At 42.2% G+C, this 26,553-nt stretch overlaps 1 protein-coding gene across 1 annotated transcript in view; it reads right to left on the bottom strand.

The window, feature by feature from the left end:
* The window catches only part of LOC119656752 (obg-like ATPase 1), a 44,820-nt gene that overhangs the window by 5,359 nt on the left and 12,908 nt on the right, over positions 1–26,553 (bottom strand). Inside the window, exon 3 of the mRNA XM_038063315.1 lies at positions 3,974–4,034. Within this exon, the coding sequence (XP_037919243.1) occupies positions 3,974–4,034 (61 nt within the window). The remainder of the gene's footprint in view (positions 1–3,973; positions 4,035–26,553) is intronic.

Here is a 26,553-nt window from a genome sequence, read left to right as displayed (position 1 = left end):
TTTTTTTCGAAGGGTTGTATAGTTCTTTCTTAACGAAAAGCTGTAGACGGAGAAGGGTTAAGGCGAGTCTTCTGCGCCTAAAAACGGGACAAATTGTACCAATTGGTCCTCCAGGTTGCGGTTTGGGTAAGGCTGACAAGCCTACGCGGAAAACAACTTGTTACGAAGCCACAACAGGAGCCTCGGACTGGACTCACAACACAACGACGAACCCGACAATGTAAACGGAATAGCGATTTGCGCATTTTTTTATGGAACGTGCGCTGCTAAGCAGCTAACCGATACGCCAACCCAATATAGAACTGATGTAACAGCGTTGCAGCAGATGCTTGGACAGGGACTGGTTTCCTGGAGAAGAGCCACTACACCCTATATTATAGTGTCCATTCAGTAAATCATGTGTTCGGAGTAGGTTTCTTAGTCAGCCAAAAAAGAAACCTGATGTTATCGGCTTTGAAAACATAAGCGAAGGGTTATGTACTTTGCGCTTGCGCAGCAAATTTAGAAATGTAAGCCTCATTAACGTTCACAATCCTACAGAGGAGACTGCAGGGTCGGAGACCTTCTACGATGCAGTAGAACGAACCCTCGAAGCCTGTCCCAGATATGATGTAAAAATCATACTTGGGAATTGTAACAACTAAGTAGGAACTGAGCTCGTATTCAGGCGATACGTTGGCTCCCATAGCTTACATAAAAATACAAATGATAACTGACAGCGGATTATTCAATTAGCAGTGTCACACGAAATGGTTGTTGCAAGTACCTGGTTTGCGCGGAAAGCGGTCCACAAACAAACGTGGACAGGGTCACTTTCAACCAAATTGATCACGTGTTGATCGAACGTCGCCACCTCTCAGCCTGGATGAATGTCAGAACATATAGGGGGGCCAATGTAGACTCGGATCACTATCTCGTTGGCATGGTGCTCCGGGCTCGAATAACAACACCACCCAGAATCCTCTCTGACAATCAGGTGAGAAGCCATTCACAGCACCCTCCGCAACAACTATAATGGGCAAATGGATGCAGCGATAACCGCAGTCAACAGAGATCCGGGAGATGCAGGATCAACAAATGATCTTTACAATCGAATGAAGAACGTTATCTTAAATATGGCCACAAGTATACTTGGCCCTAGCCGCAAAAGGAGTTGGAACGGCTGGTTCGACGATGAATGTAAGTTAGTAACGGAACGGAAGAATGCTGCATACCGAGTAATTTTGCATTTTCAAAGGACGCGGGCATGCGCAGAGACTTATCACGAGCTCTGGGCATATTGGAGCGATGGGTTGAGTACTTTGATGAACTACTAAACAACCAGGACATCCGTGAATTGAAGGTCCCGCCCACTGAAGACGACGGACAAATACTGCCACCACCAAGTATAGAAGAAACAGTCCGTGCAATTTATCGGCTTAAAAATCATAAGCCGCCAGAAGCCGATGGAATTGGTTAAATATGGAGGCGACCAATTACACTAAGCGGTTCATCAACTTATACTAAAGGTATGGGACAGCGAATCAATGCCAGACATAAAAAGGAAGATATCACGCAGTGTAGCAATTATAGAGGTATCATGTTGCTGAGTACCAACTATAAGATATTCTCCGCTATCCTGCTAGGTCGGATAGCCCCATACGCCCAGAACATCATTGGCCCATACCAAAGAAGCTTCATTCCAGGCAAATCAGCACCAGATCAGATTTTCTCCCTGCGGCATGGAATATGGACATCAATTGCACCATCTTTTCATCGACTTTTAGGCCGGCCGCCTATGATAGCATAGCTGAGAGAATTTGGTATCCCGATGACATTGATGAGGCTGGCTAGGCCAGCCAATGTGTGAGGTCGGATAAAAGCAGCAGGATCAATTTCGAGACCATTCGATATTAACAGCGGTCTAAGACAATAATAATAATCATTGGTGCAACGAGCACTTCATTCAAGACCAAAATGGTATACTACAGTAGTACACTGTAGGAGGCAATGTGGTCAGCATTGCGCTTGCCCGATATTTCACTGCTACCAGTGAAATTTGAACCGTGACTTTCCGTACGACAGCCTTGTGCTCTAACCACTCAGCTATGCGGACTATTAGTTAAACCGGGAGAATAAAGATAGGAGACTACAATTTTGGGACTGTTGAATATTTCTCCTATCTAGGGTCGAACATCACAACCGATAACAGCTACGACGATGAAATCCGCACACGGTTGTTGGCAGCCAACAGAACCTATTTCAGCTTACAAACACTATTCCGCTCGAAACGTCTCACCATAGTGTCAATGCTCTTGCCAGTCTTCATGTATTCCTCGGAGACTTGGGTTCTTAGCAAGAAAAATTGCAAACTTTTGGCCGCGTGCCAGAGAAGAATCCTCCGGGGAATTTTTGGCCCCCTACATAAGGATGGACGATTCCGTAGCCTGCATAACGACGAAACCTATGAACGATACTAGGACCGTCAGGTTGTGGATAAAATCCGACTTAATAGGTTACGGTGGGCGGGTCACTTAATCCGTATGGAAGAGGATGATCCAGTCCTAAAAGTCTGTAAGGGCAATATCTATGGTAGAAAAAGAAAACGAGGACGCTGCCTAAGATGGAACTATGGCGTAGGCCAGGACGCCAGGCAGCTTTTAGGGATATCGAATTGGTGGTCCTCGGCGCAAAACCGGGATGTCTGGAGTTCCTCATTAACACAGGCCTAGACCGGATACCGGTTGTTGCGTCGTTGATGATGATGATTTCTTTCTAGCTTAAGACTCTTTTTAACCATTTTTTTTTGCGGATTTTCCTCAAAGGATATACATTTTAAGTGTAGCTAACGACCTCAGAATTAACAAAGTTGTAAATTCCGCTTACTTTTATTCCCTATAATTTAAAATGGACTGTTATTGCAAGCCTAATAGCGCTTTCCTGCATACGAGTGCACATACGACCATTTGCCGATCAATTACTACACTACAAAATTTCATGGTAATTACCCTACCCATCTTAAATGCACATAAATGCATATTTTCTCATGCAATTAACTTAAATTTGCATCAGATTAAGCTATAGTTGCTGTATAGTCCCATTTCCATAGTTTCCAAGAAGGTCATTTTCCCTCATCATCGGCAAGTAATTTGGCAATTTTGTAATTATTTTTCGAACTAAATTGATCCGATCAGAAGAATGTTGTGATCTCTGGAGCTCATGGACAAGATATTCTGCGTGTGCGCGATCTTTTTCAGTATCTTTTTTTCAGCCGATCCGTGTTTTTACATAATCCTCTTGCTTCTTTACAATTTGCCTATTTTTCATTCCATTCTGGTGAAAAGGGCGGAGTTGTCTTAACGGAAAACATATTCTTAGGTGATTGGACGACTTACACGCGATATGCATTATTTTCTCAACTAAAAACTGGAATATGTAAAGTAGGCGCCCGGAGGCAGGCGGCTTTCCATGTGAAGACTGCCGTTGTGCAGAGGTTTTTGCAGGTAGAACGATTGTGCATATACTTTGCACTAACTGGTTGGGTTTACCTCATCCATATTTTATGTTGAATGAAACGGATAGGATACATAAGAAGTACAAGAAAAATCAAAATCAAGTTACGCCCATTGCAATTAAAAAGTCACGAAAGGATGAACAACTTTTCAGCCGGTTCACAGCTAATGGTGGTAAATGTTAAGATGGCAAAACAGAAGCCATCTTTGTGGATATTATTAAACTAAAGAGAGAAATAGCCTCTTATATCATTTGCATATTGCCATGTTATTTCAATATTTCTGAAAATGAATAGTTGGGGGTGTGCTCGAGACGTGAGCATGGCGTTATAGCGCAAATTACACTTCGCGAAGTGTTTCGGTAACATGTCTATTGCCCGTAAATTGCTCTAAACATATTAAAATATGCGCTGTTAGTTGTTTTCGTTACGCCATGCAATGAAATTTGATTGTAGGAACATTTTATTGGGAATAATAATTACCTGGCTGGTTTGTGGTAATCGCATAAAAAGTCGAAACGTTCGTCCGGGACCGGTACCCTACGTGCTGAAACAGAAATCACTCTTATTAATTTTTGAAGGTCTATTATGAGTTCTTTAAGAAAGAGAAAGGATCTAGAAATAAACGATTGTGTAATAACTGAATGATTAGGAATAAATAATGAAGAAAACATGTAGTTATCCTTTTTAAAACGAAAGGGCAGTCTTATACACCTTGTTAAATAAAATATATTGTTTATAACGACATATATATGAGCGCAGTATGTAAACGCCAAGGAATCATCAAATTAGGGGAACTACCGGGTTATGAAAAGCCAGCGCGGCGAAACGTATGCAATCAATTCAGTGTTGTGTTCAGTGACCAGTTTGGCATCAATGTTCTTGATCCCGGTGGTACTTCGAAGGGTGAAATTTTGTTTTGATTGGGGTTGACGTTGTAAGAAAAGAAGGTAAAAAGATTTTTTTTTCGCGAAATGGGGTTATTAGGAACAAATCGGGAAAAACCATTGAAAAGCACAAATAATGAAAGAGAATGGAAAAGTGAAAATATCGTAAAGGAAAGAATGAGCGTTTAAGTTGCTACTGGAATCGTCAGATGAGGTCGACCATTCCGACGGAGCTCTTGGTCATTTTGTTACTCTGCGCCGTGTTCCTCATTGTTTGGCGGGGCAAGTGACTGAGGAGTGGTGACGACCTTGGGTGAAGCGTTTCCTACCGCACATCAGGCGAGCTGATATTTTTTCCTGGAGTAAAAATTCAATTTTGGTCAGGCTGACTCTGTGTGCGAGGCCAGATAAAAGCAGCAGGATCACTCTAAAGACCATTCCCCATCAACAACGGTCTACGACAAGGGGATGTCCTATCATGCGTCCTCTTCAACCTGGCCCTCGAGAAAGTTATCCGTGATGCTGAGGTAAATGCAAGAGGTACGATCCTTTTTAAGTCCACACAACTACTGGCCTATGCTGACGATATCGACATCATAGGAAAAACCACTCGAGACGTGCAAACTGCCTTCATCCAGATCGAGCAGGCGGTGCGAGATCTTGGGCTGCGCATCAATGAAGGCAAGACAAAATATATGGTGGCCGTGTCAGCACGGAAAACCAACCAACCAACAACATCAAACCGCACTGGTCAAACGGGAAGAATAAAGATAGGAGAATACAACTTTGAGACCGTTGACAATTTCTCCTATCTAGGATCGAAAATCACAACCGATAACAGCTACGATGATGAAATCCGCGCACGGTTGTTATCAGTCAACAGAGCCTATTTCAGCTTACAAAAACTGTTCCGCTCGAAACGTCTCACGATAGGGTCAAAGCTCTTTCTGTACAAGACTATGATCTTGCCAGTCCTCATGTATTCCTCGGAAACTTGGGTTCTTAGCAAGAAAAATTGCGAACTTTTGGCCGCGTTCGAGAGAAAAATCCTCCGAAGAATGTTTGACCCCCTACATGAGGATGGACGATTCCGTAGCCTACACAATGACGAAATCTATGAGCGATACCATGACCGCCCGGTTGTGGATAAAATCCGGTTCAATAGGCTACGGTGGGCGAGTCACTTAATCCGTATGGATGAGGATGATCCCACCCGAAAAGTCTATAAGGGCAATATCTATGGTAGAAAAAGAAGACGAGGCAGATCCTGTCTGAGATGGAGCGATGGCGTAGGCCAGGACGCCAGACAGCTTTTATGGATATTAACTTGGTGGACCTCGGCGCGAAACCGGGATGTCTGGAGTTCCTTATGAGGCCTAGACCGTATACCGGTTGTCGCGCCGTTGATGATGATGATGAAAGAAGATAAAACAGATTTTGCTTTATTACTTTTGGAAAAAGTAATTGAAAGACACTTTTTAGAAAACAGGACATCACAAAAACAAACTAAAATGACGGATTTTTTTTTGTCAAAATGAAACTAAAATCATCTGAGCCATGTTGTTGAATAAATTATGCAGAATGTACATATAATTTTTGTTGTACTCATTTATCTTACTCTTTTCTATCAAAAATAAAAAGTATTTTTGGAGTATTCATCTGGAGGTAGATCGTTATGACCTACGGTTATAAGGTCCGAATTTCACCGGTCCCGTCAAGGTCGTTATAAAATATATATACTGTACGTGCAAAAGCTATTTCTGTCTCTTTTTCGCTTATTTGATTATATATTATTTTTTATTTGCTGCAGTTGCTTTTTTTGACCTGATCTTCACTTTCAAGGAAGAAATTCATTCGAGCAATATATTTTCATAGTAAAGAATTATATGTGCAAAATGATTTCAGTAGCATTGGGACTGTTGCGCGACAAGTTTCGTTATTTTTTCAAGCGGTTTGTTTAATCTTATATTGAGAAAAAAATAGTAAGTAGTTTTTCGATGAAAATTCAAGCTGCACTTTTATATAATTTTAATTTTTCGATGCAAATGCCACGCACTATGCACCTATCAGAAGAGGAACGTGGATTAAGCCCAGTATTATGGGTGAATGGTGAAAAAACTAGTGGAATGGACTTCCCCGCGTTACAAAATGTCTATATGTTTTTTACGCTGAAATAGTAGTTTCACCTGCTAAATTAGCATATCCGTTTAAAAAAACAATTCGGAACGCTCATTTGTTAATTATAATGCTTTAAAAATTGAATTCTCACAAGGTGGAAAAGAAAACGCGACGACGTTATCGAGCAAGCAATTTGAATCTTATCTACGTGAAGGTATCCGGTTTAGTGTTTGTTACTTTTCAAGTAATCAACCAATTTTTAACAGGAAAGTGGGAAATTGATGCGTGAATGGGCAATCCTTCAAGTTACTTTACTTTTCGGCAAGTGGCCGCCCAAATACGCATACGGAGAATTACGCTGCCTCACATCTGCCTTGGGAGCAGCGTGACCGTAAGTGGCAACAGATGGAAAACGCTCCTATATATTTGCAAAAACACGCCAAGGGTGCGAATTATATCCAAGTGAAACCATAGTTTGAGCCTAAGCTATAATTCGCACCTTTGGCGTGTTTTTGCGAATATATAAAGGAGCGTTTTCCATCTGTTGCCACTTACGGTCACGCTGCTCCCAGGGCAGAGATGAGGCACCGTCTGATGAGTTGCCTCTGTCCTGGACGAAACTGAAGGATCAGTAATGGTTTAGGCTGCATTTGGATATTATGGATTATCACCGCTATGCTTTATATCATGCAATATGGATGTCAACATGTACGTAGAGCTATTTGACAATTTTTGCAAATAAAATCGCTCGGTTTTACATCGTTTGGTCGTAATTATGATATTTGGATGACAATGAACACGGCATTCTCTTTTCAACCCTATAAGGTCTATCTTGTTAGCACTGATGAAGGGAACAAGTGGTTCCCGAAATATCGGTATTTGCAATAATAAACATTCACACCAACGATCGTGATGATCACAGATTGACGTTAGATAAATTTTCTGCGATATTTCCGCAAATCCCTAGATCTGTGCTACGCGAAACAATCACCGAAGACCTCGGATGACAGAAATTTTCTGCGACATGTGTCCGAAAACAGCCAACAGAACAACACGAGTTGAATCGAGTGCAGGCTTCCAAGGCGTTTTTACCCCTTTCCGTTTCCGTTATTACCGCAGAATAATCTTGAGTTGCCCATTACATGCGTAAAACCACGTCACATCTTTTCAGTCTCCGATAAAAAATACCGAATTGGTGAACCTCGGCGCAAAGCCGGGATGTTTGGAGTTCCTTACTAAGGGAGTTCTAGATCAGACACCGGTTGTTGCACCGTTGATAAGAAATTAAAAAAAGAGAACAAACCCTGCGGCGTAATACATGAGATAAAGGGTCCCTTATCCACATATAATAATAAAGTAGGTTGTATGCGTTGTGGCAAAAAAGGACAGTCCCTTTCACAAGGAGAGCTTATCAGACTTGATGAACTCGGAACTTCGAAATCAGCATTGAACAGATTGCGTTATGTACGAAAAGCCATTCTCGCGAGGAATGCTCCATCTTTTCTATTGTAACGCCATCCAACAAATCACGGAGGATGTCCAACTTACAAAGACATGATAACACGGTGAATCATCAAAAGCCACAAAATATTCCTAAAACTGAAATAAAAGTTCAAAACCGTTTTCCATTTGTTTTACTTGTCTTTTTATTTCGACTATCATAGTTTTACTTAGGGCTCTATTTAAGTTTTGTTGGCTAGTAGTATTACTCGCGTTTATTTCCAATAATGAGGAACAGTAAATTTTTGTTATGGTTGCTATTATCCTCTAAATGGTCTGTCAAGCACACCTACTTGCCACGGTTGAGAGTTTCTGGAAATGTGCTTCAGCTCTAAATTATAATTATCGTTCCGTGTTTGTAGTATTCAACAATAATAAAAACACGTGATTTTCCTCTTGAAAACATTTATTTCATGTAGATATGTATTTCTAGAGCCACTTAGTCTCTTCTTTGATTCTTAAGGTAGGTTTCTCACTTTTTCCGTATGTGAGTTAGGTAGCTCCCCGAATACATATCTACATGGAGTAAAAATTTTGTTGGAGGAAAAGCTACGTGCTTTCATTAGTGCTTCAGTTCAAAATTTTTTATGAAGCCTACACCCTTCCTTTCCTGACTGTACAAGACTATGATCTTGCCAGTCCTCATGTATTCCTCGGGGACTTGAGTTCTTAGCAAGAAGAATTGCGAACTCTTGGCCGCGTTTGAGAGAAGAATCCTCCGAAGAATTTCTAGTCGCCTACATGAAAATGGACGATTCCGTAGCCTACATAACGACGAAATCTATGAGCGATATCATGACCGTCAGGTTGTGGATAAAATCCGGCTCAATAGGTTACAGTGGACGGGTCACTTAATCCGTATGGATGAGGATGCTCCTGCTCGGAAAGTCTATCAGGGCAATATCAATGGTAGAAAATGAAGACGAGACAGATCCTGCCGGAGATGGGCAATGGCATAGGCCAGGACGCCAGGCAGCTTTTAGGGATATCGAATCGGTGGACTTCGGCGCAAAACCGGGGTGTCTGGAGTCCCTTATTAAGGCAGGCCATGAGGGTATACCGGTTGTTGCGCCGTTGATGATGAAGATACTCCCAACATATTCTGATTTCAAAATATATATAAAAGAAAAAATCGATTTTTGGAACCCGTCAGATAGGAAATCCCCCTTAAGTCGAAATCTCTATGATTCGAACAATTTTTTCTGGCAAATGGAAACTCGCCTGAGAGAGATCTTACCGTATCACCATATAGAAATTTTTCTGACACACTGACAGCAATACGAAATTTCATGTTAATTGTCGATCTTCATAGCTTTATCTAATTTTCATAAATGTGATTGAATGGTCTTTCAACATGAATTAGGCTTTAAGAAACCAATATATTTAAAATCCAATGTATAGATGCACTCAGGAAATAATTCAGATCGATAAATCCCAGTAAACTGACAATGATAAATATTAATTGAAAAGGGTCATTCGCGTATATATTGTAGTTTTCAGCCCGATAATTTCTATTACGTCCAAAATGCCGCACTTTTTTCCATTGAAGAACTTTCCTAAGTATTTTATACCAACAGCGCCCAATCACTTCGTCGAAAACATCGTCGATGAAATCGTTGATCAAATATTATTCCTTGTATCTGAAAAGCAGACGTCAGAGTATCCAGCAGTGATAGTTGCCAATTCTTTCATCAATGAATTCGAACCTTTGGATGCAGTGCGACTTATCGATAACTTCTATGCGAATAAATCAAAGCAAAGACAGATTCAATACTTCAATGAAATCTATTGTGGCACTAAAATTCAGCGTGACTTCATGCATCTGAAACCTACATGCTTCCTATTCATGGGGATACCCTCTGACAATCGGTATGAAGTTGGTGTTGCCTTCGCTGAAAAGATGTTTCATGTTCATTTGGATGTACACGATTTGATAAATACAGAGATGGCAAAGAGAACGGATGTTGGCAAGTGGATTTACACTAACTTGAAAATGGGAAAGGATATTCCTGTTAAATTGGTCCTAGAGCTATTGCAAAAAGCTTTGCAACGACCAGATGTGAGATACAGAGGGTATGTGTTGACTGGTTTTCCTATTATACCGTACAAGAATTTCTCTGCGGATCGTCTTCCTGTTCGGTTTGAAAATTTGATAAATATCGACGAGCCACCTTTGGAAAAGTGTCATAATTGGTTGAAAAAAATCACGAAAAATGTTGTATTCCCAATCGACAGTCAATCTAAGAATACATCACCAGACAGTGGAACCAGCGAAGGAGTGTTTAACGAGGAAGACGATACCTATCGTTTTGAAGATGTGGGGATGGGTGATTCCGATGAGGACACATTTTCATCTGATTCCGAAGAATCGAACATTGATCCAGAATACGTAAGGTTTTTAAACAACAATTGTTCCTCACATTATTTCAAATATTGTTGTTATGGTAACTAAGACTGAATGTGGGTAATCATTTAGAAACCATGGCCTCGTAGACTGTCAGACAGGAGTAGTTGCGGGCTTTGCGTTTTCATACTTAATGGTTCAATATCAGGATTTTTGTAAGATTTTTTTCAAATTGTCCAGGCGACCCATATCGTGATTTATTCCAATTTCTGAATTCATCAGAACTACAAGCAGATTTGGTAGTTCAAATGTCTTTTTCGTGTTTCATGCCATCTTCTTGTACTGGGAGAAAACACGGAGGACGCTGAGAGAAGATCAATGGGGAGTGCGCGGGTCGCACTGCCTTTCGTCCACTCTGTATAAGAAAAAGGAAAAAAATTAAGGGGCATTTCGCATAAATCAGGTCTCGAAATACCAAGGTGGGGTGGGAGCGCTAAGAGCGTCATCAGGGGCTGGATCAATGTTTGAGTGGATGTGATTCGTCGTGTCTTTGCACGCCGTTAGGTTTTGAGCCTCCTTTATTTTTTTTTGTGTCCAAATTTACATTCCTCTGGATGAAGTTCCTCTTTTGGTGAAATGCTTGGTTCTCTCTGTTAGTAAGGCGTACGATTTGTGCTTGTGGTCGAGCAAGAGACTCGAACGAAACTCTACAAATTCAAGAGCTGGGCTAGGATAGAGGGATATAGCCGTATGTTTTCGGTGTATATTAGTTGGGCTGCACGTACTTGCTGGCGGACCTATGCGGTTAATATTCGTCAATACCGTGGATAGTTTAGCTCTACCTCTTTGCTTTCTGACAATAACATGGACTTAGGTTCCATTCCCCAGCACAGAAAAATGAAAAAATTTAGCTTTCTTACCCTACAAATGCCTCTTAAGAAACTATTCAGATGGAAATTTTATATTTTCTCTATTGGATGATAAGGTCTGCATCTATTGAAATTTTTACTTAGCTTTCTTCTCAACAACTTGTGTTTAATCTAGCTCTGTTTTAGTAAGGGGCACCTCGGTTCTGTACCGAGTTCCACCAATTTGATACCCCAGCAGCTACCTGGGCTCCATCTAAGCACGGTCTACACACGTTTTGTTTTCTTATCATCGATATTGCACCTATACGATTATCGGGCTGGATCATCTTCACCCAAATGAATAGGGACCGAGAGAATTTTTAATGCTTTCACATTTGTAGTCCCCTGTCTTGGTGGTATTATTTTCAATTGATAATTGCTACATCTGGTAGAAACCGAACTATAGATCCTCAATGTGGGTAATGCACCCACTTTCTTCAACGTGGTCAAGCGAGAGGTCATCAACATTACGATGATATCCCCTGAAATTGCGGCTGTTGTCGTCGAGTGAAGAGTATCAGGCGATATCACGCTTTCGGTTCACAGGCGCATTGATTTCGTAATGGGCATGGATTGACAGAGAAGCTTCCGAAGAAAGCTGTCAACTCAATGCGTCAAAGAAGGGTAAAATAACGTGGTGAAACTGGGACTTGGCAAAACAGAGGACAACCACAAGAGTGCTCCTCAACTGAATTCTAAAGTCTGATTTGACCTTTGGTACAAAGAGGTTAAGAGAAATCTAAAGGGTCAACATATTCGGAATATATACCGTGCATGCCTCGAACACGGTTATATTCATTCACCCGGCGCGATGTGAATGTGATATTTATTCCCAAACCAGTTAAACCCACCAAAATGGCTGCAAAAAGCTTCCAACCGGTCAGTCTAACTTCCTTTCTACTAAAAGAACTGGAAAGACTAGTAGATCGGTTCATAAGGGTTACATAAATCCCTAAGTGACTACTTCACTGTAGTTAACATGTTTACCGGAAAGATAAATCCCTTGAGACAGCACCCCCTTAGCTCACGGCAAAAGTTTAGAAGGCGATGTCCCAAAAAGAATACGCCTTAGCTCCATTCATGGACATGGTAGGTGCCTTCAATTATGTCTCATTTGCGGTGATTTGTGACGCGGAAAGGCAGTAACGATAATCTGATGTTAATCAGTTCCACAAGTATTTGCGGATGATCTAGCCATAACAATTATCGCCAAGTTTGCGGGCAGAGTATGTGGCCGCTTGGCTGCAAATTCGCATGTAATTCGTAGTTGGTGCCTCTGTAACCTTATCAGGGGAAATCCAACTGTAATAAACAGTCAAGTATTTAGGACTAGATTTCGACTTTAAGCTAACGTGGAAGCATCCCATCCAGAAATATCAAAAGTCCTGCAGATTGCTCTGGTGTTGTAGGACGGCGATAGGTAAGACCTGAGGACTTTCATCACAACTAATTCATTATATATAATATCCATAATTTTGATCTATGCATGCATAGTCTGGTGGCCAAGACAGAACTTTGTTAACAGCAGGAAGATACAAAGGCTCGGTTGCCTAAATATTACTCGAGCAATGAGTGCTATGCCGATTGCGGTATTCATTTGGAGGTGAAATGGAAAGCAGCTAGCGACGTATATAGACTTGGTACCACTGGCAGGTGGAAAGGCAGCCAGCCATACGATCTTTCGTCCTTCTGCAAATCTCTTGGCAAGCATCAGGTGGCTTTGTTGCCTGCCGACTATATTATGGTTTGCAGATTCGCCTTTGAATCCGTCGTAATAAATAAGCGGAAAGTATGGCCGACAAATGGCCACGAGTCTTTTGGGATTACAGACCTAGTAATTTTCATCGACGAGTCAATCATGGAAGATGGATTTGACTTCCCGGAAAAATAACAACCATATTCCAGGCGGAGATATATGCCATCTCATTGGCAGCAGAAGAATGTTTGCAACGAAAATGGTGGTGTTGCACAACTTGAATCTGTTCCGACGAACTTGGTCAACTGAAGGAAAAATTCTTGATATGCATGCCAGGGTTCACGCAGCCGAATGGAGAAATGTAAACTCCCGTCGGCAGGAGAAAACTTTCGTGAAAGAGCTCGGGGTCGGCAGGGCGACATCCCTTAAGAAGTGCGACATGAAAACCCTAGCAGGGCTTTTAATACGACATTCCTTAAACTACCACATGGTAAAAATTCAGATCGACTATACGCAGCGAATAGGAGAAGACGGCCCTGAATTTCATATACAGCTGATCGGCTGATCTCAGAAGAAGATACCTTTGTATGGTTTTTTTTCAGTGTAGAATCTGTGCACTCCTTGCCTCTTAAAAATGTCCTCACATTTGCAAAAGCTTGCGAAAGTCGCAGGCGGGAATCCATTGAATGGACGATCTGTGGGGGTAGTACAATGACCTTAACAAAATTCCTGAGTGCTTCGATCTGCGGCTCTCCCATTAAACTAAACTAAAACTTGTTTTTGTTTCCGGTGCTGTCGTTGCCATCATGTACTTCGTTCTACCTTCAATAATCGGTACCAGATCGCCTTCCCTACTCCATCTGGGAGAAGGCAGTTTGCCCATCTGAGGATGTTCTTCCCATTATGTTGTCATTGTCGACATAATCGTGTGGATTTGAAAAGGGTAATATCTCTGGCATTCGCCATATCCCAACAGTGCTTCTATTGACTTCTTTCTGTGGATCGACGATTTTCAGAGGGGATTTCAGTTGGCATCGTTCAAGCCAGGAGCAACATACCAACGAAATGGTAATCTGAGTCTATATTAGCCCTCCTATATGCTCCGACATTTATTAAGGCTGAGAGGTGGCGGCGTTCGATTAGCACGTGATAAATATAGTTTAACGTTGTCCCCTTTGAAGGCATCTACGATTGCTTGAGGATTTCTTTCCCTACAAACCAGGTATTTTTGATAAATTCTTCAAGGGTATTTTTGAGTATGAAAGAGGGGCCTTCTTGGCTGTTAAAATTTCCGTTTCACTGTCTCATAGAAGATGTCCTTTTCCGATTCTGCAGTTTACTTAGTAAGGGTATAAACGTTTATGAGGCAAATGTTTCGAAGTTTGCCTGAAAAGCGCAGAGGGAATAGTCGGTTTTATTTTTTGACTAACAAAGAAACCTACTCTCAGCACATGGTTTACTGGATGGCAGCTGTAACATAGTCGCTCTTTTTCAGAAATCCTATTCCTGCCTACGGTTTTTGTTGACAAGATACTTGAATAGCTTTCGTATGTCCGATTCCATTGTCGGGTCTGTCGTTGTGCTTCCAGTCCAGCCCGAGGCTCCTGTCATGACTTTATGACAGTTTTTTCGGGTAGGATCGTCAGCCATACACTAACTCCCAACCTGGAGGACCAGTTGATATAGTTTTCCCAAAGTTAGGCGGGGAAAACTTGCTTTTATGTTTCTTCATTTGGCAAAGGAAAGAACTCCCAGCGATCACCAAGTGGAAGCATAGCTAGGATTTGGATAATACTGAAGACATTTTTTGCGTTCAGTATCACCTAGCACTTTGCTGATGCACGATGATTTCTTTATATATTTTCTGTTTATTAGCTGAGTAAAACCTCACAAAATAAAATGCATATTTTTCGGTTTCAGGAGCTCCGTCTTCACAGGATAATAAACAATGAAAGACTTGAAAACATTCCCTCAGAAGAGGATGTCATTCTTAATGTTCGCAAGCAATTTATTTCTTTATTGCAACTGGAACTCCCTCCAGACATTATCATTTATTTCCGTCATGACGAAGACGATAATATCCCTTGTACTAGACCGTCGTCTCGCCAATCGAAGTTGAATCTAGAAGAAAACGTAGCGGAAACAAATATACTCGGTGAAGCTGATATTTTTTCAATTGGAACGTCCTTCACAAACGTTTTGACATCGAGGACAAAAACTTCCAAACTTTCAACATTTGACAGTTCTGAATCAGAATATAATAGTGATAACTTTTTCGTAGATCAACGATCTGGTATCCACGAAACAACAATTCCTTTGTTTATGAAACGTTTTATAAGCATTAAAAATGAGATGGAGCAATTTATTTTGCATTACGCAAAAAATATGGTAATTAAAATTGACACCCGATTTCCAGTAAGTGAAGCAGTGGAGCAGCTAGAATACCGTATGAAGTTCATAAACTATAAATACGTGAAGGAAGCCGTTCCAATATTTCCGAATGGGATCAGCAAAGCTATCCAAACCGACTTAGATAAGATGAATACTTTGGAAGAGAAGTTCCGTTACTGCTGCGAATTAAATAAAATTTCGCCCAATGTGAGGTGGCGGTCAACTCATTTCATGACCAAATGTCCTGTCAAGTTGAGCGAAGGAAAAATCATGTTTGGCAAACCATTGTTTCTAACAAGGTTCATGGGGACGTTATACATGCTTTCTTCACTGTCAGCTATGAAAAAATTTGTCCGTAGTCCATGCCAATATTTTTTCTGCAAACCAACGTGCCGTGTGGCAATAGTTGGTCCGCGGATTTCCGCGATTACATCTGTTTTAAAGTCTATTCTTAATTCTACTGAGTATGATTGGAAAATGCATTTGGATCCGGAATTTCAATATGGAGACATCTACCAACAGGCCAAAGACTGGACTGATGAAGTAATCGAGCCAATGGACGCTGGGGATTCTCTGGGAAACCAAGGAATTGGAAGGCGTCGAGGTTTATCGAATCTCTTGGAATATTTTGAAAAGGCTGCTGAGAAACTGCTAATGTTGTTATCTGAAGACGTTGTCATGGAAGAAGATATGATTCCCCTTGATGTGCTGCAAGATATTGGAGTTGATATGAATGATTCACAGTTATTTGGGATGTTTGAAGACTTGCTGACGGAAAATCGGACGTCGCTTCCAAATTTTTTAAGAGCTAGCCTGGCTTTCGGAAAGTCGGGACCTACAGTTTATTCAGATATTTACAATATACTCGTCGAGGAGAAATTCAATAATATTTATAAGGTAAGAGTTTTGAACTTATTTTCCATAAAATCTAAAGGTCGAAAAAAGTAGACTATAAGAAGGGCAGTGACACTTTATCTAATGATTTTCATTTAGAATATTTGCATTTGCAAACACTTAAAATAAGATTCCGGGCACGACATTTTCAATTGAAAATTATGTAGTTGGCTAACTGGTAATGGTATGTGAAAAGTGAAATTAAATATAGGTGACCTCCGTGGATTTCCCCGAGTAACTGAATGAAGCGTAGGTCAGACTTCAGGAAAGAGTAGAATTAGAGGCTTTGTTCCCGGAATACATCTGTTCCTGACTATTGAGGCCAGCTTCTCTGAATATGATATCCATAGAGTAGGCTGAAACCCGAAGAGACACCGGAATGCGCAAGCACAAATGAAGAGGAAGTTTCGAAAAGTGATGCCGCTATAAGTGTGGGGATGCCAACTTGAGTACTCTACAGTCTTCTTTTTTCGAAAAAATGAAAAACTAGCGAAAAACACTGAAACTGAGCAGATGGATTCCGACATAAGCCGAGCGAGAGCCCCGTCGATTGTCCTTGTTGAAACTAAAGAGGAAAGGCTTATCAGCAAATGCAATAATGAAGCGCATGCGGTCTGGAACCTTGCTCCAAAAAAAAGTCAGCAAAGACGAGAAAAACCCACTGATAGAAATGGAACTCTTGGACCACATTGCCTTCTAGAGGCGGACATGGACAGTAACGAAAGATGCGAGAAAAGCAGAAACAACTGCGCTACTCGTTGAGAACAATGTAAGCACCAAACGGACCGCTGATAGTCCCTTGCTAAGCGAACTGGGGAAAAAGCGGAAAGAAGGAGACTTCATCCAAATAGTTTCCGGGCTTAAGAAGGGAGGCAAAAAGGACAAAAAGAAACAACAAGTCACGTCATTACGAATGGTAGCCTACTAAAGGACAAGACGAGCAAACGAAGGAGACCGTTGACTCTATTTATTAAACCGAGACATTTCCGGAATTTCCCAGCCTGATTCGCTATAAGCTCAAGTCCGAAGGCAGTGGAGCAGGCATTTGATCTTCGTATGGAAAGCGAACGGTGGCGGAGTGCTCGTCGCATTAGGCCCGATGTAAGGATAAACAAGAGTACATTCTGCCTGACGGTGAAAGGGCTACCGGGAAGGAAGGCTAAGGTTTCTTGTCCACAGCGCATATAATCTCTAGAAACACGAGATCTTGACTATCTCGCAGAAAACATCGAAATAGGAGTCCATCAAGCGTGAATGTTCAGAGTATACTAATCCCCGGATAGTAATCACCACTGCTAATTCTCGGAATGAAAATCACGCTGGGGTGGAAGTTGCAGGGCAATACGGGAGGAAACTCCTTAATAGCGGGAAAATCAGAATTGGTTTGGTAGTATGTAGGACGCGAATGTGGATAGCCCCTACCAAGTGCTACAGGGGATTTGACAGGAGTGCAGCATTACAAAGTGAAGGCTGATCTAGTGCTGAATAATGACTAGTCCCGGAAAAAGAACTCGATTTCTGGGTTCGGGACGGCATCCGAATTCGGGCTCATGCCCAAGGTCGATGGGATGACTTTGTCTGATTTTGGTGTTAAGCGATGTCGGAGTTTTGACGCCGGCTTGATGCTCTGCAGGACAGGTAGATCCTGGTAGGGGGCAACTTCAATATCAGCGAAATGGCGGCGAGAACCTGGCTCATAATTTTAAACAACAAATTCCCGCGGACATTCCGGATTTTAGGCTTTGAAGGAAGCCTTGTCGGCGCAACCTTTGCGTCGAAATAACCAGTGTCGTCGCTCAGTAGTGAGTTCTGCGCGTGGAATGCGGCGTAAAAGTACATTGAGGGGTTCGTCGAAGCTCTTGAAACAGACAGTACTACGTTGGAGGGCACTTCAGGCAGTGGTGGCACTGCAGCTGAAGCTGTCGTAAATTTAGTGATGAACTTGATAGGTTAATGGATCAGAGGCATCTCGATGGGATAAGTCTTCTATGTATTAATGACGGAAATTACCGACCTGCGGAAGAAGTGTTATAAGCTCCGCGCCCCAGAGGAAGCATGCTCCACAACGACAGAGTAAAGAAAAATCCAGCGCGATAAACAAAAGCCAACCTCGCTATTGGCAGGACCTAATCGACAAGGTGAATGGGGATCTATCTATGGAGACTCCGTTATAAATTTATCACCCGGCAAATCGGGGCTCAGCGGAAATCCTGCTCACTTGATGCCGAACAGATGAACCGCATTGTACGGGTATTATATCCATCCCGCGCGAATTGATGAGAAAGTTTTGAATAGGCAGTTCTCACTAAGAAAAATAAGAAGTCGCCAAGGGTTGATGCTATTCCGGCAGAAGTATATATAATAAGCTGGTGTTTTACTATCGGCAACACCTAGTGTTCGGCGCATTCCATGCTTGGCTGAAGAAGGGCATTTTTCTTTAACGATGGTAGGTGGCAATGCTTGCGCTGATCAACAAAGGAAAAAGAGACTCATCACGATTTGACTCCCCAAGCGATACGTACGCGTAACGCGGAATTACGCCCAAAGCATTTGGGTTTTAGAGCAGGGAAATCCACGTTGGATTCAGTTATGGAGGTCGTGGATATGGTTCATCGAGCTGAGGCTGCAATTCCGCAAGATCGACAGCTATGATAGGCGCATTGGAAACTTATTCCACGTGTCGAGCTACCTCTTGCAAGTATTGAGCAATTATCTGAGAGACTGTTCCTTGCTCAATGAGATGTTAGAGTGCCAGAAAAACATGGAGATCACGTAGGGGGTAGTATATTGATCAATCCTAGGGTCAAACCTCTGGAACGCTTCTTACGATAGTCTGCTAAGACCTGGCATGCCAGACAAGTCGTATATGGTCGCTTATGCAGATGATGTTGAGACACTTCTTGCAGCAAGCACTGTACAACAGGTGCAAAAAAAACTTTACATATTGATGCGATGAGTAAGGGCTGGATGGCTGCTCATGAATTCAACATTGTGCTGGAAAAAACCGAAGTAATCATTTTGACAAAAAAGAGAAGACCTTGCATTCCGCGCGAGTTTATTATAGAGGCCACATCGATGGTTAAGTACTTTCGATTGGTGCTCGACGATACGAAGATGATCTTCTTCCAGCGAATCAAAGCAGCAGCAGATGACGCTGTAATTGGAGTTTCAGCCTTAAGTCGGCTAATGATGAACATTGGGAGTTCTACACTTACCAGGAGACGTCTTCTTATGAGTGCAATGCAACCTATGCTAGGGTGCGGAGGTACTGACTGATGCGCTTGACAAGATGGTGTACGGTAATCGTCTTACCCAAGTGCAGAGACGGGAAGCTTTGCGGTTGGCCTATCGCACAGTTTCAACCAGGCTATGATTGTAACCGCGGGAGTGATCTCCGTTGTCCACCTTGGTAAGGAGACTCAAGGGAGGTGGTGGCTCGTGAAGAACGGCAACGTACAGTAAATGAGTGGTAACTCTCTTGGCAAATGTTCATCAAGATGTAGATGGAGTGCGAGGCTCATTGACAACCTAAATTCGTGGCTGAATTGAAAGCTTGGTGAGGTTGATTATTTCTTTTCTCAACTTCCAAGTGAACATGCGGATCTTCAGTCTTACCTGAACAAAATTGGGAAGATACGATCTCCTGACTTTATGTTCTGCATGGAGTGGTGGACAACGCCGATCGCACCTTTTTCTTGTGGAAGATGAAATGAGGCTTGCCAATAACTTTATGCGGAGACAGGGGGTATTATGTTCGGGTTGCCTCTGGAGGCATCGGATGGCAAGGGATTCTTAGAACCAATAATTCCCTTCTTCCCCTCCCCTCCCTTTAGTGAGAGGAATTCCCTGACTTGAAGGCTCCTTAACCCGGGAGAGCGGGAAGGTTCGTCTGAAGTTATGCGTGAAGCTAGTTCCCTGATGACGGGGAGGTGTTTAGTTGGTAGTCTGACGGCGTACCGGCGAATTCAGCTACCCTACCCACAAAAAAGGCTAAAGAAGATGGACTGAAGAAATAATTTCTACCTGGATATAATAATCTGACAATGGAGACTGTCGTTGCCATTTCTGTTTTTGATAGGCAGTGTAGCTGCCGCAACACAACAGGGAGTTTTATTTGCAAAGGAGTCATTGTAGTCACTTATTTAGCGTCCTTTATCACTCAAGATTCAATGTTAACGTGTATCTTTTTCTTCTACTAGACAAAATACGCAGCACATTTAGCTCAGCAAATTTCTAAATGGATACGAAAGCAAGATAGCGACATTCGTCATCAATTGAATAAGAAGCAACAATATTCAAAGTGGATTATAAGCGATGCCCCTGTCGAGTTGAACTTTTGGAAGCATTTACATAAGGAGCAAACACTCCCTGATGTTGTGATATTTCTAAAAGACAAACCTAAAATCACAATATCTGATCTTCTCGATCGGCGTGCACTTCCCTTTAAAGACGCCCATCGCATCACCTCTTACATTATCAGCAACTTCCCAGTTTTTTTCCATGGAACTGAATGCATGTTTAAATCGATGGATTCACAGAAAAATCTGCAAAATATAGAACTGACGAATCCTTTACAAAAGCTTTTCACCAGCATAGAGATTGACCTCACATCGTACAGTGAAAAATCTTTTAATTCTCTCGAAAAATATCTGAAAAGCAAAAATGTCACGATCATTTCACAGGATTTAAGTGAAGGGTCTTCGGAAGCAAACAACATTAGAGTTTTGGAAAAATATTTTCAAGTATTTAAGGAGACACCTGCTGTCCTTGATGAGGATGCCATAAAACGTCTTCGTGAAAATAGTAGTGACTTCGAAAAATTGACAGTTAAAATTGAAAAAGTACGAACGAAACATTATATAGATGCGTTTAAGTTGAAATTGGGACATATTAAACAACATCCAAAATCTGCGACGGAACAGGAGGAGGAGGAGTTTTCGGATGCCGAAAATCAAAAATCAATAAATATTGAGGAAATCTCTAAAAAAAATATTGAAAATATGAAGGAGCGAAACGAACTAAGATATGTTCTGTTTGGTAATACAAGAAAATATTGTCCAGTGATTTATTCCAATTATAAATCGCTACTTTTTGGGAGAACAGAATATGCAGTAGAATATGAAGACCGACATTATCTGATGTCTTCCAAGGAAGCTTTTCGGGAGTTTTTGAGCCATCCCTTCAAATATGCCCATATTTGTTTGGAGCCAGTGGCGCCTCCGTTCCGATGTTGTCTAGCTGGCCCCCATGTTTTAAATCGCCAGTTCGTTACGACTCTCATTGCGAAAAATATGAAGCTCAAAACAGCTAGTTTTTCAGGATTATTGAAAGAATACATGGACAAAAATAATCTCTGGCGGAAAGTTTTATATAAAACGGAAACTGAGATATATAACGAATATTGTGATGACTTTCTTGGAAACCATGTTGCGAGGTATTTTACGGTTTGTATGCTTTTCTGCTAGAAAAGGTTTGAATTTTAATATGGACCCCTTTCTTCTTTAAGGAGGGATTTCTCCTTGAGGGCTTTCCTACAAATGAAAAGCAATTCCATGACATGATTCGAAATCATATTTACCCTGAGGTAATTATAATATTGGATGGTCGACCAGAGGATATTCTGCAGAACTTAAACCTCCATGTTCACCGTTTTTGGGAAGATAAGATGAGTTGGCTGACATTGTTTTCAAACACTCATGAGGAAGCAAGCGAAGGAATAATCGATGAAGATGTGAGAAGTGCGGGATTAGGAAGCGATTTTTCGTATATTTACGAAGACGAGGGTAGAAATGAAGCTGAAATGGGTGGCAATGGCGAGAATATGTCCGCGCACGCTTTTGAAAAACTCAAAAAGGAAGATGTTCCAAGTTTACAAGATCACATTGAGGGTATAAAAGCTGTAGCGAAACTGGCAGTTGAAAATAAAATTCCGGTCATTGAATTCCCATTCATTCTGAAGAAGAGGGAAGATCAATACAAACGAGCTCTTTCATTTATTAGCCATGGAAGCAAGAGGAAAAATATGTTTGATATCGTGTACGTGCTTCCATTAGAAATGGCGGAGAAGATGCTGGAAACAGGGATATGTCTATATAGCCACTTCAAGAACTTTGATCCAGTTGATGCTTACAATCTGATACCAGCTAACATGCACGAAACAATGCGAAAAAGACAAAAACTGTATGCTTGCTTGTATCGAAAGCTAATTTACTATTTGAATGGTTGGGATAATTTAGTAACATTCTGCAACAACCCGAAAATGTATGCGAAAGGTGATAACCCTTTTCAAGTGGTTACACCAACACGAATAGCTATTCTGGGCTCACCTTACTCGGGGATAACAACGCTATGTAATCGAATTGCGCAGGAATTCAACATGGAAGTGTTTACGAAGAATGATTTGAGGGAGTATGTATTGTTTTTGATTTTAGCGTTCATATCTTTATCACACTCTTGTAAAAAGATTTGTATTAAACGTGTACCCTTCTTTGGAATCCCAACGATCATCGCCTTCTTCCACTCTTGGGTCTTGGATTCCCAGGATTTCTGTATAAGTGGAAGTGGCAGATCTGTAGAAACTGCAGGTAGACTGTCAAGTGCAACGGCTTTACTCTGTTTGAGTGCATTGATGGTCGAGATGTCCGTACCTCCCTAGAGGAGCAGCCTTTGTCCACATGGTACGGTAACAAGTCATTTCATCCTCGCTAAGTAAAACTTCGCTGGATGTGATCTGGTTAAAAATTGGAATGAAGTGTTCTTTCCATCTCTGTAGCTGCTCGTTATCCTGGATGAGGAGTCAAACGTTAATATATTTCACAGGATCATCGAAAGATTTACGATCACATGTAGATTCTTTGGTAATGCGGTATACGGCTCTGAAATCATAACTATCTACGGCAGCTTCTGATTCTTTGGCCAACGCAATAATAAATTCCCTTTTGTCACGGCGTATACTACGTTGAACTTCTCGATATTTCACACGGTATCGGGACTCGAGCGTATCACGCTTGTCATGACTCGTAACGATCAATAGAGCCTTCAGTCCCCTCCGTTCATCGACCCGCTTCCATTATTCCGCAGTCAGCCACATCTTGTGACGCCCCTTCGGGACGAGTAGTAGGACAGAGAATTTTCAATGGCGGTTCAATGTTCATCAATATCCTCGGGCGGGTTATTTAAGGTACCCGCCTTAAGCTCATCCACTATCGAGCGACACCTGACTCATACAAGCGGACCTCGGACGCAAGCGACTATTAGCTGATGATCCTTAAAGCACATCTAGAAGGTAAATCGCAATGTGGTTAATCTGACTTCTCGTTCGTTTCCGCCGAAGCCTACACGAATCTACAAATCTCCCACCACTTTCATTACGAACGCCAAGACACTATTATGACAATGACCCCCTTAGGAAGCCTCTTGTGGATTGCATTCGATTTCTCATAGAAAGTCAACTTCTCTTCTGCATCGGAAGTTTCCGTTGGTGCAGAGCCCTGTACTACTCATTTTGGAAGGAATCTTGCAGTCAGTACTTTATCCAAAATTCGCTCTCAAGTAATGTGGGTGCGTCTTGTGGTTGCAATACTGGATCGACGCTAACTTTCGCCAAGCTTTCCGGAGCATATTAGTGCAAGAGAGAGGAATGCTTCCTTTGGGAACTTCATTTAACCTCTGAATGTCTTGCCTGCAACGCTGAAACGACGTGTTTTTGCCTACTCCTACGAAAATTTGTTCCATGCTTTGTCTGGGCTTCTAAATGCAGCATTCTTCCCCTTTCCTTTATTCTCTGCGGCAATTTTAAACTTCGTATGCTCAACTGGCGCATGCGTATGCAGACGGGAGCTACGGGTCTCCTTTACCCTTACTGATCAGCGCGAGTCTAGCCACTTTCTTCTTCGAGCTCTGTCATTTTGAAAAGGAGGCAATCCTCGACGCTTTCGGCGCTATTGACATCAACCCGTATAGGATGACTGGGGAACAATGCCCGTACAATGCGGTCCGACTGGTTCTTACTTAGTATGCAGGGCCTCCGCAAAGGCCTCATTTTCCGGGTGACTAGCTTATAGACAAGCCCCCACGGGTTCCCATTCACGTTGTTGACAAGGTTTTGCCAGCCGCTTGCTTTTATTTATAACGCTGTGGAGTCTCCTTTTTGCTGCTGTATATTGTGCCTTGATGGCGCATGCCTCCTCGTTGGCGTTCAAATATTGTGCCAAAATGGCGCAGCAGTACATAGAAGGCTTGTCGCGGCTGGGATTCCCACGGGGTATTGGAAGCCTCACATGCCGTCGTTCTACGAACTTCCCGATTTTCACCCTCGCAACATTTCATAGGCAGGGGAGGGGCGCGTTGGTGCTCGGCGGCAAGTAGCGTCAACCACTTCGAACGCGATGTACTGTCGAGAAGTTTTCTAGGGCTCGCCACCCGCCCACCGATGATGTCAGAGATTTCGACGCAAAAAAGGTGCCAGGAATGCTTCCTTCACAGCTTGGGCGCCGACTTTCGCGTGGATCCGGTGTTTAAAACTACAAGCCCGGTTCTCGCCGCCATTTCCAGAATCCGTTTCCCTCTGGAGTCTGACTGAGGTATGTGCCATTCAAGGGCCTTGACATTAAAATCACCGCTTACCAGAATTCGTCCCTCCGTGTGCGAAACGGCGTCCTCCAGAACATCAAGCTGGCGCCGAAAGTCTGGCATCGTCTCGTCCGGCGTCAGTGAACGCTAAAACACGTTATCCCTAAACATCCGATCCAGATAAACCCGTTCCCTCGACCTTCGGCAAGAACCAGAAGTCGAACGACGTTCCGAACTCGGTGCATGTTAATTTGTAAAATGTGGATCATGCCATTCGCTCCTTAGCCCTTTCCAATTCCGCCCTGACGATTGGACAACGTCCCGAGCCCGTAGTGTGTGCGATGCTCTCACCAGACCCGCCACGATCCCTGCAGAGAACGCAACTCTCGTTCTCATTGCAGGTCTTGGCTGCATCTCCATGCATGCTGTCCAGTCGCTTGCAAGCTGCTGACGTGTGTCCATAGTCCAGACACCTGTAGCACTTAGTGGGGACTATCCGCATTCGTACCCATCCAATTTTGATTTTCCCGCTGCTAAGGAGTTTCTTCGCATATTGCTCGGGACTTCCACCACCGCCTCTAGCATTTACAGAGGTGATACCTAACCGGGCATTGGTTACCTCTGGACATTCACGCTTTATCGCCTCCTCCACCTCGACTTTTTCTGTGGGGCAGTCAAGATCCCGGATTTCTTAGGAGCACATGAGTTTTAGGCTGGAAACAAGGGCCTTCTTCTCCAATAACCCCTTGACCGCTTCGCAGAACTTACTCTTTCATCATGTAGCGGATTTTAGGACTTCCGCAAATGTCTTGCCTTCCGTCGGCTTAATGAGCAGAGGTGACGGTCTAGTTCTTCTTCGTTTCCTCGGCTTTGCGTTTGCAGCCTCCTTGTTTTTGCACAGACGTGTCTCTGGCGGCGTAGTCAGCTGTTTCCTCTTTTCCTTCGTCGTCTTCTTTTTTAGGCCCTGGAAACTACTTCGATAAAGTCTCCTTCAGGCACGTGATCCTCCTTGGTCTTGGATGTTCTGACAATTAACGCAAATAAGAAGAGTGTCATAACTTGTGAGAGAGCAAACAAGTGTCATAAGTGTAGTCGAGGGGATTGAGGAAAAATGATATCGTCCATTGAACCCCCCACTCGTAATATCTACTGAATCGAGCCAAGAATAATAACATGGTTGTGCTCAAGAAAAAAATTAACATCTTAACTAATTAACTAACTGACTGACAATTCAAGGACAATTGACTTGCAATGCGTAGAAGGAGTCCAAACTAAGTTTCGAAGGGTAACATTTTTAAGGTTATGGAACAAATTTTACTTCATTTGGGGGTAAAGAAAAATCTGCATTTTGGATGGAGGTTTGAATTTGAAATGGAAAACTCTTAAATTGATTTGGAATAGTTTGAGACGAATTAGGAAAGGTCCGAAATTAGTTTGAAAATTAATGCTGTACAAGTGATAATCTGACTGTAGTGAGAGAAGCACAAAGCATTCATGATGACTGGGATTCACATCCAGGGCAAAGGGAGGCTGCGCTCTACCCCTTTAATCATCATCAGTGTTACGCACACTTAATAGTAATTAAAAATGTTAATTTACTACTATACTTTTAGAAAATCATCTAATGACGAATCTCGCTAATTACATCCTCTATATCCCATTACAGATTCATTAGAAAAAAATTCCCATGTTCATATCTAGTCCGAAATGGTCCTGAAAGTATTCCATCCCGAAAAATGTTTATCGAATCAATT

The sequence above is a fragment of the Hermetia illucens genome, chromosome 5, assembly GCF_905115235.1.
Source record: "Hermetia illucens chromosome 5, iHerIll2.2.curated.20191125, whole genome shotgun sequence".
NCBI lineage: Eukaryota > Metazoa > Arthropoda > Insecta > Diptera > Stratiomyidae > Hermetia > Hermetia illucens.
This window is presented reverse-complemented; position numbering and strand designations above follow the sequence as displayed.